General features: G+C 45.0%; 1 protein-coding gene and 1 long non-coding RNA gene across 2 annotated transcripts; one reads left to right on the top strand and one right to left on the bottom strand.

Annotated features, from left to right (window-relative positions):
• Positions 1–89: 89 nt before the first annotated feature.
• Positions 90–1,882, top strand: LOC310835484. Its single transcript, XR_014559678.1, has 2 exons — positions 90–755; positions 1,523–1,882. It is a non-coding gene; the product is annotated as an uncharacterized lncRNA (long non-coding RNA).
• Positions 1,883–4,120: 2,238 nt separating this feature from the next.
• On the bottom strand, positions 4,121–16,762 carry LOC310837671 (nuclear factor 7, brain-like). The gene is made up of 6 exons (XM_083724633.1): positions 15,104–16,762; positions 13,376–13,471; positions 12,080–12,313; positions 6,730–6,752; positions 6,504–6,643; positions 4,121–4,638 (listed from the first exon to the last, which is right to left on the bottom strand). Exons 1-6 carry the CDS (start codon positions 15,563–15,565, stop codon positions 4,124–4,126), a joined length of 1,470 nt encoding a protein of 489 aa, XP_083580759.1. The 5' UTR covers positions 15,566–16,762; the 3' UTR covers positions 4,121–4,123.
• Between the last annotated feature and the right edge of the window lie 934 nt (positions 16,763–17,696).

The following is a 17,696-nucleotide window of genomic DNA, read 5'->3' as shown; positions in this document are numbered from 1 at the left end:
TGCTGTTGTAGCATACATAAATAAATTTCTATACAATTTAGGTACTTTTTTTAAAAGAGATATTTATTAAAGTTTTACAAAAGCATGAATACAAAATACATGAAAGAAAAAATAAAAATAAAAAATATAACATACAAAAGACAAAACAAAAAGTAAGAAAAAATTTAAAAACAAAACTGTTTTTTGTAACTTTAAACTCCTTTGCTTGTTTCTTTGACCTCCTCACACCTCCCCTTTTTGTATTCCCATTTATATAATCAAATCAGCAAATCCTTACCCTCTTTCATTTATCTTAACTCTATGTCTTAACATTTTTTAACTCTATATTTTCATCCATTATCAATTCATTTTTGCATATTCTTATTAACTTTGTTGCTAATGCCACTTATTTTCAATCCAACATCATTTACAATTTAGGTACTTCTGTCCCTATAATTCCCAAAAGAAAAGCTTCTGGGGTTTTTTTGTTTTTTTTACAAACGTTACTTAAAAGATCTTTTTCAATTCATTATATATCATTTCTATGGTGTAAGCTTCCATCTTGAGTCGCAGGCGTAATCCAATTCTGGCTCAACCCTTCATCACTAAGCTTCAGATTCCCATGCTCCTTTGACACACCACAGACCTGTCTCTTTTCCTTCCAGGGCTACGAAATCCACGTTACGCCTAACGTCAACCTGGAGCTGGAGGACATGAGGAACATCGTGCAGTGCGGCGGTGGGAAGTTCTTACCTAGAATGCCTCGAGCCTACAAGGTGAACCGTGCGTGTTTACATGGCATCCCGTGCGGTGCTGGCAGAAACACTGAGGCAAAAGGAATACCTGAGAGCGAGACCTGACTTTTTTAATATACATTTTTATTAGTTTTTTAAACATACCATTTTCAACAGTAATTAAACATATTTTTACATCTTATTCAATATTTTGACTTCCATCAGTCGAGTCTGAAAATTTCCAATCTAATCTCTCAGTATACATTTCTTATTTTCCGTTACATTTAAAACTCATAACCAATATCTATTCTTTATCTACTTTCTAGCACTTCATATATTTCTCCCTACAAAACTTCTTATAGTCCTACTAGCGTATTTTGTTGATTACAATTGCTCTTCAAATAGTTAATATACTTCTTCCAATCTTCTGTAAATCTCTGTTCCCGCAAGTTTTGAATCCTTCCTGTCCTTTTGTCCAATTCTGCATAGTCCATTATTTTCGTCTGCCATTTTTCTTTCGTCGGAGATTCTTCTTGGTTCCATTTCTGGGCTAACAATACTCTTGCCACTGTTGTTGCATATAAAAACAATTTAACATCTTGCCTATTAATATCCTGACCTATAATACCAAGTAGAAATGCTTCTGGGTTTTTTTAGAAAATGTATATTGCAACATCTTTTTCATCTCATCATATATCATTTCCCAAAAGTTCTTTATTTTCTTACAATCCCACCATATATGATAAAATGTTCCTTCTTTATCTGAGAGCAAGACTTGACTCTCAACCTTTTTTATTTATTTGCTTAAGGACAAGTGCGTTGTGATTTCCTGTCCCGAAGACCTGCCCCGCTGCAAAGCGGCTCTGGACGCCAGGCTCCCCATTGCCAACACAGAGTTCATCCTGACCGGTATATTGCAGCAGAAGCTGGATGTGGACACCCATCGGCTGAACGGGATGAGCGCCCCCTCCATTGCCGCTCCCCCGACCAGGACGAGGAGGAAGAGGGCGGCTGCGGCGCCAGCAACCCCATCCTTGCCCAGCAGAGCCAAGAGACGGCGTTGAGACCGAAGCGCAGCCCGTTACAAAGCGACGTTGCCTTAAACTTGTAAATAACTCTTTTGTGTTTTGTTTTTTTACCACTGTCAATAAAATGGATATAAAAAGTAACCTGGTTCTTTTGGAATTGTGTACCTGCGAGAAAGGGAGGGTGTGTATATTTCCTGTGGCTGTGCCAAGGGGGGGGGAATATATGGAGTAATAATAATATTTTTATTAATTTATTATTTATACCAAACTGCATATGGAAGCCAAACTGTTTTCATGCAGGGCTTTCTGCAGTTCTGCCTCGGCAGGTTCAGGTTTTTTTATTATACAGTGGTACCTCAGGTTACATTCGCTTCAGGTTACAGACTCCACTAACCCAGAAATAGTACCTCGGGTTAAGAACTTTGCTTAAGAACTTTTTATTGATAATAATCAGCTAAATAGTTTGAGGATCTACACAACTTTGTAACTGCAGAAAACAGCAGTCTCAGAGAAACCAAAGACTGGATCTGAGGGAAGTCGGGGTGTGGGTGTGGGTGGGTTTAGCCGGAGGGGGGGGCAGGAAAAATGGGGGGAAAACAAGGATGATATGTTTTTGGATAATATTTCTTGTTTTAATTTTGAATAAAAAAACTTTTTAAAAAAAGAACTTTGCTTCAGGGTGAGAACAGAAATCGTGCGGCGGCATGGCGGCAGCAGGAGGCCCCATTAGCTAAAGTGGTGCTTCAGGTTAAGAACAATTTCAGGTTAAGACTTAACCTGAGGTACCACTGTAAATAATTTTTATTAATTTTCAGTTAAAAACATCCCAATTGATAACAAATCCAATCAGAATACAAACACAAGTTAATGTGCTTTCAAACCGTCTTGAACTGTCTTTCTTTGATACTTTTTGGATGTAGTAAGTAAGAGCCGGGACGCAGGTGGCGCTGTGGGTTAAAGCCTCAGCGCCTAGGACTTGCCGATCGAAAGGTCGGCGGTTCGAATCCCTGCGGCGGGGTGCGCTCCCGCTGCTCGGTCCCAGCGCCTGCCAACCTAGCAGTTCGAAAGCACCTCCGGGTGCAAGTAGATAAATAGGGACCGCTTACCAGCGGGAAGGTAAACGGCGTTTCCGTGTGCGGCTCTGGCTCGCCAGAGCAGCGATGTCACGCTGGCCACGTGACCCGGAAGTGTCTCCGGACAGCGCTGGCCCCTGGCCTCTTGAGTGAGATGGGCGCACAACCCCAGAGTGTGGCAAGACTGGCCCGTACAGGCAGGGGTACCTTTACCTTTAAGTAAGAGCCACCCCTCGTGGTTATAAGGCCATCTTTGACACACTTCGCTAGTACGAAAAGAATGTAAGCAAATGTGCCTAAAGGGCAGACCATACAAGAGCTAGTTTTGCCCTTGTTGTGCCCTCCAGAGACAACTGGACTCCCAGCTCCCATCAACCCCAGCTAGCTAGCGTGGTCGGGGATGATGGGAGTTGTAGTCTGGCAAATATGCTGTGTTGGCTTTGCCTGCTTCAGACAGTTACCAATTGTATGAAGGGCTTTTTTAAAAAAGTAAATAGCAGGCCCTAACCCAGATCATAGATCCCTGGTGGTTGTGGGAATTAGAAGGGCTTTTCGCTCCTTTGCCTCATTCTGGATCGGGTCCTCCATGCCTGCTGTTTGTTGGTCTGGAAGAAAAGCTAGAGCTCCCATCGCACCCAGTGGAAACCTTTTCTTTCAGTGCAAATGACATTTGGCCTTATTTACCTTCCTCCCAGGATCCCTGCCTGTGTTGCGCACATACATATCTCCTGCCCGCTACTTGGCTTTTTTTTTAAAGTGATCTATCAGATTGCTAATCTAGTAGAACTCTTACGTTATGCCCAGTTAAGAAATTGAGCTGAGAACCTGAAAGTCCCTGTGTCATGAATTTACTGAGTGAATGGAGCAAGTTACAGCTCCTCACCTGCGATAAGGAAGGGGATGGTAATCGTTTGCCTTCATGGCAGGGGCGTTTTGGGGAAAAGTCTAATGTTGAGAGCCACATTCCCTTCCCGTTTCCCAGGGGCACACACTTCTCAAACGCTTGGAGAATTGTGGCACACTTAAGAACATTCCAAAATCCACATTAGGGCAATGTCTTTTATAGGTCAGCCAAAACGTCACGAAATAGTGAGCGAGCCTTCAAGTTACTCAGAGCTCTTCTTCAGCTTTGATAGCAAATAAGGCGAGGTGGGAGAGAAGTTGGCTGATGATGAAGTCATGGAGTTTGCATCTTGGCTGGCCTGACAAAAGCACTGCCTTAGTATGGACTTTGGACTTTTATCTAATGGGCAAACACACCTACCTTTTCTTTTTATAATAATACCCTCTTAAGAATTGCTTTAATGTCCTAACTGTGACAAGATTTCAAGCTTATGGTGCGTTTTTGCCTGAAAGCAGCTGGTGTAGGTTGGAAGAAAGGGTAGACTTTTTCGCTGAAACGGGCTGTGTGTGTGCAGAGGTGAGACCCGGCTGCTACATCATAGAAAGAAACTTGGCCTCCTTCATAGTCCAGGTACACGCCGACCTTCCACCACGACGATCCATTTTGAGGCTCGCTATCCTCCTCTGTTGGCTCCAGACACCAGATCTTGTCCGTCAGAGAAGTGGGATCCTTGCCTTTTTGCCTTGGGATGGACTCCAAGGCCACGCCAATCAACCAGTCTCCCTTGTTTTGCACCTCAACCTCCCAGTAGTGTCTTCCTGAATGGAACCCCTCTTTCCCCAGCACAACGGGAGAGTCCTGAAATATTGCTGGATAGTTCAAGGGATTCTTAAACAGTCCAAACGGCGTACGATAGTTTTGCAGTAAGAAAGTGTATTCGGGTTGAGCAGTGCCGCAGTCCAGGGTGATTGGTTCTACTTCTGATAAGCAAAGGAAAAGAACAAGTTAAATAAAATTGGGGCATCCTACCTTAGCTCCATCCTAGGTTACCAAAAGGGAAAGAAACAAGTGGTGGCGGAAATGACTCGCAGAATCCGAGACCAGGGAGAAGAGTCGGTGGAGGAAGATTGGAAGAAATTTGAAGACTATCTACAGAAACATTGTAAAATTAATGAATGTTAGAAGGATGTTGGAATGAAGTTATGTGGCTTTAGCAGAAATGTTATAAAGGTTTAGAAAAAAAACAGACTGTTAATTGGTGAAAAGAGGGAAAGTAAAGTTATATTAATATTAAGATAAATTACAGGACAAAAATTGGAAAAGATGGAAAGGATTTGCTGAAATAGCTAACCAAACTAGAATACAAAAAAGGGAGGTGTGAGGAGGTCAAGGAAACAAGCAAATGAAAGATAAGTTATGGGAAGATTTGCTGTGTTTTTTAATTGTTTGTATTTTTCTGTTTTTCTTTTCTTTTTTCTTTTACTTATTGTGATGTGTTGTTTTGCTTTTGTTTAATATGGTGTTTTTACTTTTGTTTTTTTGTAACCCTTAATAAATATTACTTAAAAAAAGAAAGAAAGAAACAAGTGGATGTGGGGGACTTTCTCTGGCTCTCATCTTACATTAAAAACATAAGATGAGAGCCATTGTATTGGATCAGATTGTTATAAGGTGTGCGGTCTTTGTTGTTTTCTTCAGCTCGTAAGCCGCCTTGCATATTGTACTATAGAAATACAAATTAAAAGTGAAATGAAATGAAATCTGGTGTTTAACATGTTAAAATGCAAGCTCCTAGTCCTCATGTTGGTGAATAGTCTGCAAATACAGTGAAGCAAAGTGTGTGATCCCTGCTTAGACGGAAGCTTTTCAAGAAATGGCAAAGTATCTTCTCTTCCTATATAGAAGCCAGTTCCAAACACAAATAAACATAATCAAGAAACAAAAGCCAGAGTGGAGATGTGCTGATAGGAACAGCCTTGGCCCTCTAGGGATGGTGCTTCTCAGTGTCAAAGCGCCTTTCCCCACATTATACATGAATGGTTGCCGCTTGTAAACACAGCTGTACCTTACAATGTCATCCCTCTGCTGAATCCTTGCAGAATGCAAGCTCTGCCTCCAGGCACGTAAGCAAAACAGCAACAAACCTCTGGTTATGTGAAACATATTCAATAAACACACAAGACGTAACTGGCTTTACTTTTGAAAAAATAATATATACTATTCATTGTATTGAATTGTACATTTCAACAGAAGTAGCTCATAAAGTTCAACGAAAAAAGTAGAAGACCCAGTGGATCAGTTCAATATCTAATCAGTTAATGCATAAGGTCCATATATGTGCAAGTGTCTATTCCACTTGTCTGTTCAGAGAGTCCAACAATCCACACAAAAGGTTGTCGCAGTTCCACAGAATCCTTTCACAGAGTCTAAGACAAGGATTTCCGGAATATTAGCCTTGTTTCGCCATCCTGGGCTTAATCAGTAGTATAAACTCATATGTGATATCACAGGGCAGTGAATTTTAAAGCATAGCCTAAGGCTAATATTCCGGACATCTGATGGGAGGGTGTTCCATAGGGTGGGCACCACTACCAAGAAGGCCCTCTGCCTGGAACTGAGTGTCTGGGACTCTGAACAGCAGCACACCACAATACAACATTTTGTTCCTCTTGCCATGGCAAGTAAACAGATGTACCACAAATCTGTCTAATTCTCTTTGCAAGCAACCATTGCCACATCTTCAGCCATAGAATTCCATGTGTTAATCACATGTGGTACAAAGAATGGTTTTCTTTCGTCTGATCTGACATTACTCTCAGTCATTCCTGAACCTCCTTTCAGTTACCTGTTCTGACGATGGACCTCATCTCGTTCCATGCTAGGTATTGCAGTGGACCCTTGAACTTGCCCAGGCAGAGTTCATTGCAAACAACAGAGCGGTCAACCTGGTTTCCTACTCCCTCAGCCTCCTTTTCAGCAGGGAGCCTAGTGGGAAGAGAAGCAGAATACCAGTTACAGCAAGTGGCCACCCGCTCTCACATATGAAACTAGCGGAAAGACACCATACTCACTTCTTCAGGAGCTCCTGGACACCCTGGGAAGGGAGAAAGAAGGTGAGATGGTTAGGAAGCTTGAATCTCTCCTTTCGTATCCTGGAAAATAACAGAATCCTGATACACCCCGTCATCCACCCTAATCTTGCCTTCCTCAAAGCCCTCTGTCCCTCTGTCCTCCCATTGAATCATGGAGTGCTGGCTATCCTGTCTGTTAATTCTTCTTTCCTAGGGGGCCTGGGAGTGTGGGGCTCCTTTCAGCCCACAACCCTAACCAACCATACCCCTTGCCTTCCCAAAGACTGAAGGCACTCAAGCCTTTCCAATATTCCTACCTGATTTGATAAGACTCAGAGAGACAACTTCCCCCTCACAGAGGAGATTAGATTGACATGGAAACTGTTTTTCTCCAAGTCAGCTTCACACACAATCATAGGATATTGTGGAATCCCATGGACAAGAATGATGAGGGTAGAGCCAATGGTAAGATTTCCTCATCTAGCGATTAATATTTCACCTGGGTAGACCAACACCTAGGTGGAGGGCTCCTGGCATACTAGTGCAACTCAAATATAAACACCAACAACTGGGGAGCACTGGCCTGCGAGCGCTCCAATTGGAGATCAGCCCTTTACCCAAGGTGTTGTGGATTTCGAAGACGCTCGAACTCAGGGCAAAAGGGAGAAATGGGCTAAGAGGAAGGCACGCTTGGCAAACCCTCACCATTATCAATGCCCATCCAGAAACCAATGTCCCCACTGTGGAAGGACATGCGGATCCAGAATTGGCCTCCACAGTCACTTGCGGACTCATTGTTAAAACCGTGTTCATGGAAGACAATCTTACTTGGCTAGGAGTGATCATCAAAGAAGAAGCAGCAGCAACTCAAGCTCATGCTGCTCCAGAGAAGCAGCTCCTGCAGCACTAGCAATATGTATGAAGGGGACAGGGCTGGAAATTGGGTTTTGGCCTGGTACCAAGTCACACAAGTTGCTCACACTGAGGAGCTAGCTTGGCTGCAAGTTTTATAGGGTTAATTGTTCCCACACTGGCTTTTGGGGTCCTAGAATCATAGACCTGTATAGTTGGAAGGGGCCACAAGGGGCATCACCCCTCCTGCGTTGACTCCACCTACCTAAATGCCAGTCCTTGCTCCGAAGAGTCTTGGCCCTCTTCCCATTCTGAATACTTAACCTATTCTGTGTGATTGGTTATAGATAGTGATGTGGGGCAGCCCACCTTCTAGCATGTTATTTTTCTGTGGAAAATTTGCCATTTTGTAAAAGCAGAGACATCACCTTGCCAACAAAGGTCCGTATAGTTACAGCTATGGTTTTCCCAATAGTGACGTATGGAAGTGAGAGCTGGACCATAAAGAAGGTTGATCGCCGAAGAATGATGCTTTTGAATTATGGTGCTGGAGGAGACTCTTGAGAGTCCCATGGACTGCAAGAAGATCAAACCTCTCCCTTCTGAAGGAAATCAGCCCTGAGTGCTCACTGGAAGGACAGATCCTGAACCTGAGGCTCCAGTACTCTGGCCACCTCATGAGAAGAGAAGACTCCCTAGAAAAGACCCTGATGTTGGGAAAGTTGGAGGGCACAAGGAGAAGGGGACGACAGAGGAGGAGATGGTTGGACAGTGTTCTTGAAGCTACCAACATGAGTTTATTTCCTTGACATCTGATGGGAGGGCATTCCACAGGGTGGGTACCACTACCGAGAAGGCCCTCTGCTTGGTTCCCTGTAACGTCATTTCTCGCAGTGAGGGATCCACCAGAAGGCCCTCAGAGCTGGACCTCAGTGTCTGGGCTGAACAATGGGGGTGGAGACGCTCCTTCAGGTAGTCTCATTCCATGATGACTCTCTGCCCTACAGTGGAGGGCATGGATAAGGGAAATCTGGAAGACGGGTGGGTGGGTGGGTGGGTGGGTGGGTGGAGGAGAGCATTGTTAGTGTGGGTGCCTTGACAGTTGACTCTGAGAACGCAGGAAGGCCTAACAATCCTTATACTGAAAGGTGTAGCAAAGGCTGTTATTTAGATGTTTGTATGTTGTATACTCCCCTTCATGGATCACTGCCTTGCCGTGGCGAAGGGGCTTGAAGAACTCAGAGAAGCTATGAACTATGCCGAGCAGGGCACCCAAGATGAACAGGTCATAGTGGAGAGTTTTGACCAAACGTGATCCACCTGGAGGAGGAACCGGCAAGCCACTCCAGTATCCCTGCCAAGAAAACTCCATGGACAAAGACAACAGGCATATAAAAGATATGACGCTGGAAGATGAGCCCCTCAGGTCGGAAGGCGTCCAACATGCTACTGGGGAAGAGCGGAGGGCAAGTACAAGTAGATCCAGAGCTGATGAAGCGGCTGGGCCAAAGCCGAAAGGACGCTCAGTTGCGGATATGCCTGGAAGCGAAAGGAAAGTCCAATGCTGTAAAGAAAAATATTGCATAGGAACCTGGAATGTAAGAACCATGAACCTGGGTAAGTTGGAGGTGGTCAAAAATGAGATGGCAAGAATAAATATTGACATCCTGGGCATCAGTGAACTAAAATGGACGGGAATGGGTGAATTCAGTTCGGATGACCATCATATCTACTACTGTGGGCAAGAAACCCATAAAAGAAATGGAGTGGCCCTCATAGTCAACAAAAGAGTGGTGAAAGCTGTACTGGGATGCAATCTCAAAAATAATAGAATGATCTCGATACGAATCCAAGGCAGACCTTTTAACATCACAGTAATCCAAGTTTATGCACCAACTACTTGTGCTGAAGAAACTGAAATTGACCAATTCTATGAAGACTTACAAGACCTTATAGAAGTGACACCAAAGAAGGATGTTCTTCTCATTATAGGGGATTGGAATGCTAAAGTAGGGAGTCAAGAGATAAAAGGAACAACTGGCAAGTTTGGCCTTGGAGATCAAAACGAAGCAGGGCAAAGGCTAATAGAGTTCTGTCAAGAGAACAAGCTGGTCATCACAAACACGCTTTTCCAGCAACACAAGAGACGACTCTACACATGGACATCACCAGATGGGCAGCATCGAAATCAGATTGATTATATTCTCTGCAGCCAAAGATGGAGAAGCTCTATACAGTCAGCAAAAACAAGACCTGGAGCTGACTGTGGCTCAGATCATCAGCTTCTTATAGCAAAATTCAAGCTTAAACTGAAGAAAGTAGGAAAAACCACTGGGCCGGTAAGATACAATCTAAGTCAAATCCCTTATGAATACACAGTGGAAGTGAGGAACAGGTTTAAGGATTTAGATTTGGTGGACAGAATGCCTGAAGAACTATGGATGGAGGCTCGTAACATTATACAGGAGGCAGCAACGAAAACCATCCCAATGAAAAGGAAATGCAAGAAAGCAAAGTGGCTGTCCAATGAGGCCTTACAAATAGCGGGGGAGAGAAGGCAAGCAAAATGCGAGGGAGATGGTGAAAGATACAGGAAATTGAATGCAGATTTCCAAATAATAGCAAGGAGAGACAAGAAGACCTTCTTAAACGAGCAATGCAAAGAAATAGAGGAAAGCAATAGAATGGGAAGAACCAGAGATCTGTTCAAGAAAATTGGAGATATGAAAGGAACATTTCGTACAAAGATTTCCACAATAAAGGACAAAAGTGGAAAGGACCTAACAGAAGCAGAAGACATCAAGAAGAGGTGGCAAGAATACACAGAGGAATTATACCAGAAAGAAATGGATGTCTCGTATACCCCAGGTAGTGTGGTTGCTGACCTTGAGCCAGACATCCTGGAAAGTGAAGTCAAATGGGCCTTAGAAAGCACTGCAAATAACAAGGCCAGTGGAAGTGATGGCATTCCAGCTGAACTATTTAAAATTTTAAAAGATGATGCTGTTAAGGTGCTACACTCAATATGCCAGCAAGTTTGGAAAACTCAGCAGTGGCCAGAGGATTGGAGAAGATCAGTCTACATCCCAATCCCAAAGAAGGGCAGTGCCAAAGAATGCTCCAACTACCGCACAATTGCACTCATTTCACACGCTAGCAAGGTTATGCTTAAAATTCTACAAGGAAGGCTCAAGCAGTATGTGGACCGAGAACTCCCAGAAGTGCAAGCTGGATTTAGAAGAGGCAGAGGAACCAGAGACCAAATTGCAAACATGCGCTGGATTATGGAGAAAGCTAGAGAGTTCCAGAAAGACATCTACTTCTGCTTCATTGACTATGCAAAAGCTTTTGACTGTGTCGACCACGGCAAACTATGGCAAGTTCTTAAAGAAATGGGAGTGCCAGATCACCTCATCTGTCTCCTGAGAAATCTCTATGTGGGACAAGAAGCTACAGTTAGAACTGGATATGGAACAACTGATTGGTTCAAAATTGGGAAAGGAGTACGACAAGGCTGTATTGGAGTACTGACAAAGGAGTGGGCTGGCCACTGGTCCCATCACCTCCTGGCAAATAGAAGGGGAAGAAATGGAGGTAGTGAGAGATTTTACTTTCTTGGGCTCAATGATCACTGCAGATGGTGACAGCAGCCACGAAATTAAAAGACGCCTGCTTCTTGGGAGAAGGGCAATGACAGGCCTAGACAGCATCTTGAGAAGTAGAGACATCACCTTGCCAACAAAGGTTCGTATAGTTAAAGCTATGGTTTTCCCAGTAGTGATGTATGGAAGTGAGAGCTGGACCATAAAGAAGGCTGATCGCCGAAGAATTGATGCTTTTGAATTACGGTGCTGGAGGAGACTCTTGAGAGTCCCATGGACTGCAAGAAGATCAAACCTCTCCATACTGAAGGAAATCAACCCTGAGTGCTCACTGGAAGGACAGATTGTGAAGCTGAGGCTCCAGTACTTTGGCCACCTCATGAGAAGAGAAGACTCCCTGGAGAAGACCCTGATGTTGGGAAAGATGGAGGGCACAAGGAGAAGGGGACGGCAGAGATGGTTGGATAGTGTTTTTGAGGTTACCAGCATGAGTTTGAGCAAACTGCGGGAGGCAGTGGAGGACAGAGGTGCCTGGCGTTCTCTGGTCCATGGGGTCACGAAGAGTCGGACACGACTAAACGACTAAACAACAACAATGTTGTATACTAACATGAGTTTGACCAAACTGTGGGAGGCAGTGGAAGACAGGAGTGCCTGGCCTGCTCTGGCCCATGGGGTCACAAAGAGTTGGACACGACTAAACAACAACAAAAGTTTGTTACTAACAACGAAGGCAGCATCAAAAGCTTTTAGCAAAGAAAACGCAGCAATTTAGATCACTTTGCTGAAACATCAAAATAAATTTCAAGTGGAAACCAACAATTGTCCAGTCCAAAATTTTCTGGGAAACCCTCTGCAATGGTTACACTAAAGAGGTGCCAAGGTTTTGGCCTCACCAGGAGGAAGGCAGCTGAATCTGTCTGCTCCATTTTGGCCTTTCCCTGGCTCATCATCTCTCTGGCTGCAGACAGGCCCTCCCGGATGTCCCAGAGATACACCACCATGTTCACGTGCGCAGCGTTTTCATCCTCATCTAGCTGGGCCAGTACTGCATCTTTCCTCTGGCTCAGGAATCGCTGCAGCTCAGCAAAGTCGTCCTCAATGGTCTTGCGAAGGGAATCAGCTGAGTTCTGCAATGGAAAGAAGTTCCACTGGGAGGTTTTTGTGGTGGAGGAAGTGAGAACCCAGTTAGCCGTTCAGTGAGAAGAAACAAATGAATCGAAATATACCTTGTAAAAATGAGGGGTTGTTGCTAATCCAGGCCCCCTCACAAGCCCAACTTGGCCACATCCCCATTTAATGGTCTCCTTGCTTTTCAGTGGCAGGCGATGGTGCCTGCCATTTTGAAGTAAACCCGATATAAAATGAACTTTTCAGTTTTAGACAGTCCAGGCGAGAAGATTTAGTAGGTCTATAGCAGGCATCCCAAACCTGCGGCCCTCCAGATGTTTTGGCCTACAACTCCCATGATCCCTAGCTAACAGGACCAGTGGTCAGGGATGATGAGAATTCCCATCATCCCTGACCACTGGTCCTGCTAGCTGGGGATCATGGGAGTTGGAGGCCAAAATATCTGGAGGGCTGAGGTTGAGGAAGCCTGGTTTGGACCCTTTTCAAAAGTGCCACTTTTGAAAAGAAGCTAAACTAAGCTCCCATCCATGGTGGCTGCTCACCATCTTAAGTCCCCAAAATGCAATGTCCCTGCCTATAGACACAAGAACAGGCCTTTTCTGTGGTGTCTCTCCCTTTGTGGAATGCTCTCCCCAGGGAGGCTTGCTTGACTCCTTCATTGCATACCTTTAGGCACCAGGCAAAATAATAATAATAATAATAATGTCTATAACCAGGCCCTTTGGCCTTTAACTATCTGTGGCCTTTTAGAAGTGGGTGGGGAGTTTTTAATGAATTCTTTCCTTGGTTTTAATGTATCTATGTGGGCTTTTCTGTTTGGTTGTTAAGTCATTTTAGGTTGCCTTGGGCAAGATAAAGTGAATAAAAGAATATAAATAATAATAATAATAAGAAGTAGAAGAGGAAGAAGAAGCAGCTAGGAATTATCTTGGGTAAGATAAAGTGAATAAAGGATTATAAATAAGAATAAGAATAAGAATAAGAATAAGAAGAAGAAGAAGAAGAAGAAGAAGAAGAAGCAGCAGCAGCAGCAGCAGCAGCTAGGAATTATTTCCTCTTACTCTCAAGGAACGCATGTTTTCTTCTTGACATCCTTCCTGTTGCTCTTGTTGTTTAATTCTGGTTTCCAGGCAACCCAGAACCTTGTCCAGCTTTCGCTAGGGGAGGAAGAAGAGTTTGTGAAGTTAGGCAGGTCAGGGAACCTGCCATGTCCCCCAGCGTTGTTTTTCTCTGTTTCCTTTTATTATTTTTGTTCTACATTCCAGGATTGCAGATATTCAATGAAGAGCAGGTTATAAATACTGCAAATAAATAAAATGCCACCTCCTTAACTTTTCTTTTCTGAACTAAACAGCCCTAAGTGTTGTAACCATTTCTCACGGAGAAGTTCCTCCATCCCCTTAAACATGTTGATTGCCCTTCTCTGGAACAATGCAGGGCTGCCTTCAGATGTCTTCGAAAGGCTGTCCAGCTACTTATCTCCTGGGCTCGGCGGGGGGTCACATAACTCCATACCCTCCAACATTTCTCCCATGAAAATAGGGACGTTCTAAGGAAAAGTGGGACATTCCGGGATCAAATTGGAAACCGGGATGGCTTCCGCAAATACGAGACTGTCCCTGGGAAATAGGGACACATGGAGGGTTTGTTATTATTTAATAACAAATAATGAGATGCCCATTTACACCACAAAGAACTCATAACCCACCTACTTTCAGCAGCCAGAAACATCATAACCAGACACTGGAGAGACCTGTCACAGGTAAGGATGGACCAATGGTACTGAATAGTATGGGAAACAGCCTTACTAGAAAAATTAACCAATAAACTGAAACTGACAAATAGAAGAAGACGCCTTCACCCTGGTATGGCTCCCTTTTATCACATACACAGCCCAACAAGACAACGACAAAAAGCCACTAACAGCCTACAAATCAATATGGCTAACCTGATCCAAAACACCCACCCACCCTACTCACACATGAAAACAAAGATCACCACAGCCAACCCACAAATGAATAACCACAACCTAGGCCAACCCCAACCTCTCTCACCACCAAAAGAACACAAGTGAACAGCAGAGAACCTGCACAAGCGACGCTGACACAAAACCCCACATATATTAAGTAAAATAGAAACATCCCCACCCGATCCCACCCCCACTCACCTTTCACCCCTCCACCTCTTTCCCCCTTTTCTTCCTAATGTTTCAACAAATGAAGGTAAAGGTAAAGGGACCCCTGACCATTATGTCCAGTCGTGGCCAATTTGGGGGTTGCGGCGCTCATCTCGCTTTATTGGCCAAGGGAGCCGGCGTACAGCTTCCAGGTCATGTGGCCAGCATGACTAAGCCGCTTCTGGTGAACCAGAGCAGCGCCCGAAAACGCCATTTACCTTCCCGCCGGAGTGGTACCTATTTATCTACTTGCACTTTGACGTGCTTTTGAATTGCTAGGTGGGCAGGAGCTGGGACCGAGCAACGGGAGCTCACCCCGTCGCGGGGGTTTGAACCACCGACCTTCTGATCGGCAAGCCCTAGGCTCTGTGGTTTAGAGACCACAGCGCCACCCGCGTCCCTCCTCAACAAATGAAACTGATCTGTAAAAAATGTTACTGGGAAAAACGAGAGAGACATTGCACATACTTTTGTAAACCAAGAAAATCTTTAACAACAACAGCAACAAATAAGGAGGAGTTACCTTCCCTTTCACAACACCGCCTGAATCAGCTGTTGGAGGGCAATTGCCTCACTTTACTTAAAGATCCCCAGTCTCTTGTTGCATGCTCACCTTGTACTGCTCAGCAGCGTCTTTCAAGGAGCTGAACTTGTGTCCGGCGTGGGCAGGCGAATCCACACAGCACAAACAAACGGGGTCCTCATCGGTGAGGCAGAAGAGCTGCAAAGTGCGACCGTGTTTTGCGCAGAGCAACCCCTGATCAGCACCTGGGCTGCTTCTGCCTGGCGGCGTCTCTTCGTGATTTTCTGGGTCTTCTCGCGCTTTCTTCTCGGGGACCTGCTCCTGGGCGTCTCTTGCCTTTTGGGCCAAGTTTCTCAGCAAGTGACTGGGTGTGAAATGTCTGTCAGGACAGGGGGCCCGGCAGTCAGGGCAGCTAGGAGCTCCCCATTGCCTGTCCCAGGAGGAGGCGATGCATTTCTGGCAGAAGCAGTGCCCACATCGAAGCAGCACCGGCTCAGTAAACACGTCGAGGCAGACGGGACAAGTCAGATCTTGCTGAAAACCCTCCGCCATCTCTGCTGACAGGAAAGGGGCTGCTACAGACTGCAGAGTCCAGTTTCGCTTTCTTTTCTCTAGTTCCTCCCTTCGCTTTTCTCTTGTTGCTTAAAGGAGCCACACCTTAGAGGTGGAGCCAAGCGACCTTTGCTGTAGCAATTTGAGAACTTTGGAGTCTTTTGCAATAGCAAAGAGGCACTTCTCCCGCCCCCCAGGGTTTAAAATGGTTAACTCTGAAATCAGCTGAAATTTAGGTCTTCTGTGTACTTTTAATGATCTTGTGCAGCTTTTTTTGAGGGTGGGCGCTGAATTTTTATGCTGGGATTTGTTTACTGTTGTATGGTGCCATGCTTTTATAATTAAAATGTAACCCTTCTGTTGTCTGCAAGGCGATCAGAGAACAGTGTCATGGTGTGACATGGTTGGCATTCACCTGTCTCTGTTAATTAATAAAATTAACTAAGGGGACATGGGGTTTTTACATTGCAGATACAGCCCTGCCGTGCACCAGTTTTGAGGCAGAATTAATTACTAAATAATACTGCGTTTTAAAGAGTTATTTTGTGTTATGTATTCAGTGGTCTGTGTTTGCCTGAACTTAAGTCTGGACTAAGGATTCTGAGCCCCCCCCCCATGTTCTGATTAGATACATGATATCCAATCACAGAACATTTCAGGATTTGGGCCTCTGCCATTGGCCTTTAAACTCTGGGTCATGATTCGCAGCTTGGAAGTTTAGACAGCCAATCACGTTGGGAGTGGGAGTGGCCCAGGACTTCAGAAATGTGTATAAACAGTTGCTTTGCCCGTTGTCAGTTCTGTTACAGTGGTACCTCAGGTTACATACGCTTCAGGTTACAGACTCCGCTAACCCAGAAATAGTGCTTCAAGTTAAGAACTTTGCTTCAGGATGAGAACAGAAATCATGCTCCGGCAGCACGGCGGCAGCAGGAGGCCCCATTTAGCTAAGTGGTGCTTCAGGTTAAGAACAATTTCAGATTAAGAACGGACCTCCGGAACAAATTAAGTACTTATCCCAAGGTACCACTGTATTTTGTACACAAGGAAGGAGTGATATGTACTTCAGGCGTTGAAATGTGCTTGATGACAGTAAGGACTCAAAACTATATTGCTCCTTACTTGACTTTTTAATCTCGGCACCCTGAAACTCCAGCCAAATTTCACTCGCAACCTGGGTTAGCTACAGGCATAGCTGTCAACTTACAGATTTGAAAATAAGGGACCAGCAGCCTCGAAAATAAGGGATCAGCAGCCAAAATAAGGAATTTTCCGGGCACAGGTATGTTCAACGTCTGAGCCCCTCCGATTCAAAGGCAGAAAGCCCAGCCAGCAGCCAAACGAAGCCTCAAGCGGTGGTTCCCACAGCGCAGCAACCCGGCAAAGGGGATGCAGCAAGGAAAACCGTCCCCTCTCTGCTGGGAAGCGCTGAGCAAAGGTGAGTCCCCAGGCAACGTTGCCGATTTGATCGGCACAAGGCATGCAAGCTTCACCCCCCAGTCGTTCTCAGACTCCTTATTGGGTGAGCAGCGCAGCCAAGCAACACAGTTGGAGCCTCCCTCCTCCCTGGCTGGCAGGGAAGGAGGGAGAGGAGCTGCTTCCTTTGAAACCCAGGAAATTTAAGGGACACCATCAATAAGGGACAGCAGCGGGACACGGCGCTGGGATAAGGGAGTTTCCCGCCAAATAGGGGACGGTTGACAGCTATGGCTACAGGTGCAATTTGATCCCAGAGTTCCCCCAGTTGCACTTCTGGATGCTTGGACAGTTTAGGGAATTAAAGAAACACTGTGACACTGCTTCCCTACAGTTCCTTGGGAGGTTGGGGGGCAAGATCGGCAGAAGGGTCCCCTTTAGTAGTTCCACTGCCCTTGAAAAGTTTTGGGAGAAGGCATTCTCTGCGGCAGGCCCTGAGTGGTGGAATTTCCTCCCCACAGAGGAGTGTGATAGTATTAGGATGAGGAGCTGTAATGCTAAACCGCCCGAGGTAACAGTGGGAGGCAAGATACAGAATGAAGGCTCAGAAAATGCCTTCCAATTTTCTGAGGAGCAGCCGTATTGGTCTGTTGCAGGAGAAACAACCTAGAGCCTTGCTAATCCTTTTAAAGACTAACACATTTCATTATGGTGT

This window comes from Podarcis gaigeae (assembly GCF_964106915.1).
Source record: "Podarcis gaigeae genome assembly, chromosome: 2".
NCBI lineage: Eukaryota > Metazoa > Chordata > Lepidosauria > Squamata > Lacertidae > Podarcis > Podarcis gaigeae.
The sequence above is the reverse complement of the archived record's forward strand: the minus strand, read 5'-3'. Positions and strand labels throughout refer to the sequence as shown.

Coding starts and splice junctions, on each gene's coding strand:
- LOC310837671 (XM_083724633.1), bottom strand. CDS start 15,565: ATGGCGGAGGGTTTTCAGCAAGATCTGACTTGTCCCGTCTGCCTCGAC. Junction 13,472..15,103: donor ACGCTGCTGAGCAGTACAAG/GTGAGCATGCAA, acceptor TTCCTCCCCTAG/CGAAAGCTGGACAAGGTTCT. Junction 4,639..6,503: donor GAGGTCCATCGTCAGAACAG/GTAACTGAAAGG, acceptor TTTGCTTATCAG/AAGTAGAACCAATCACCCTG.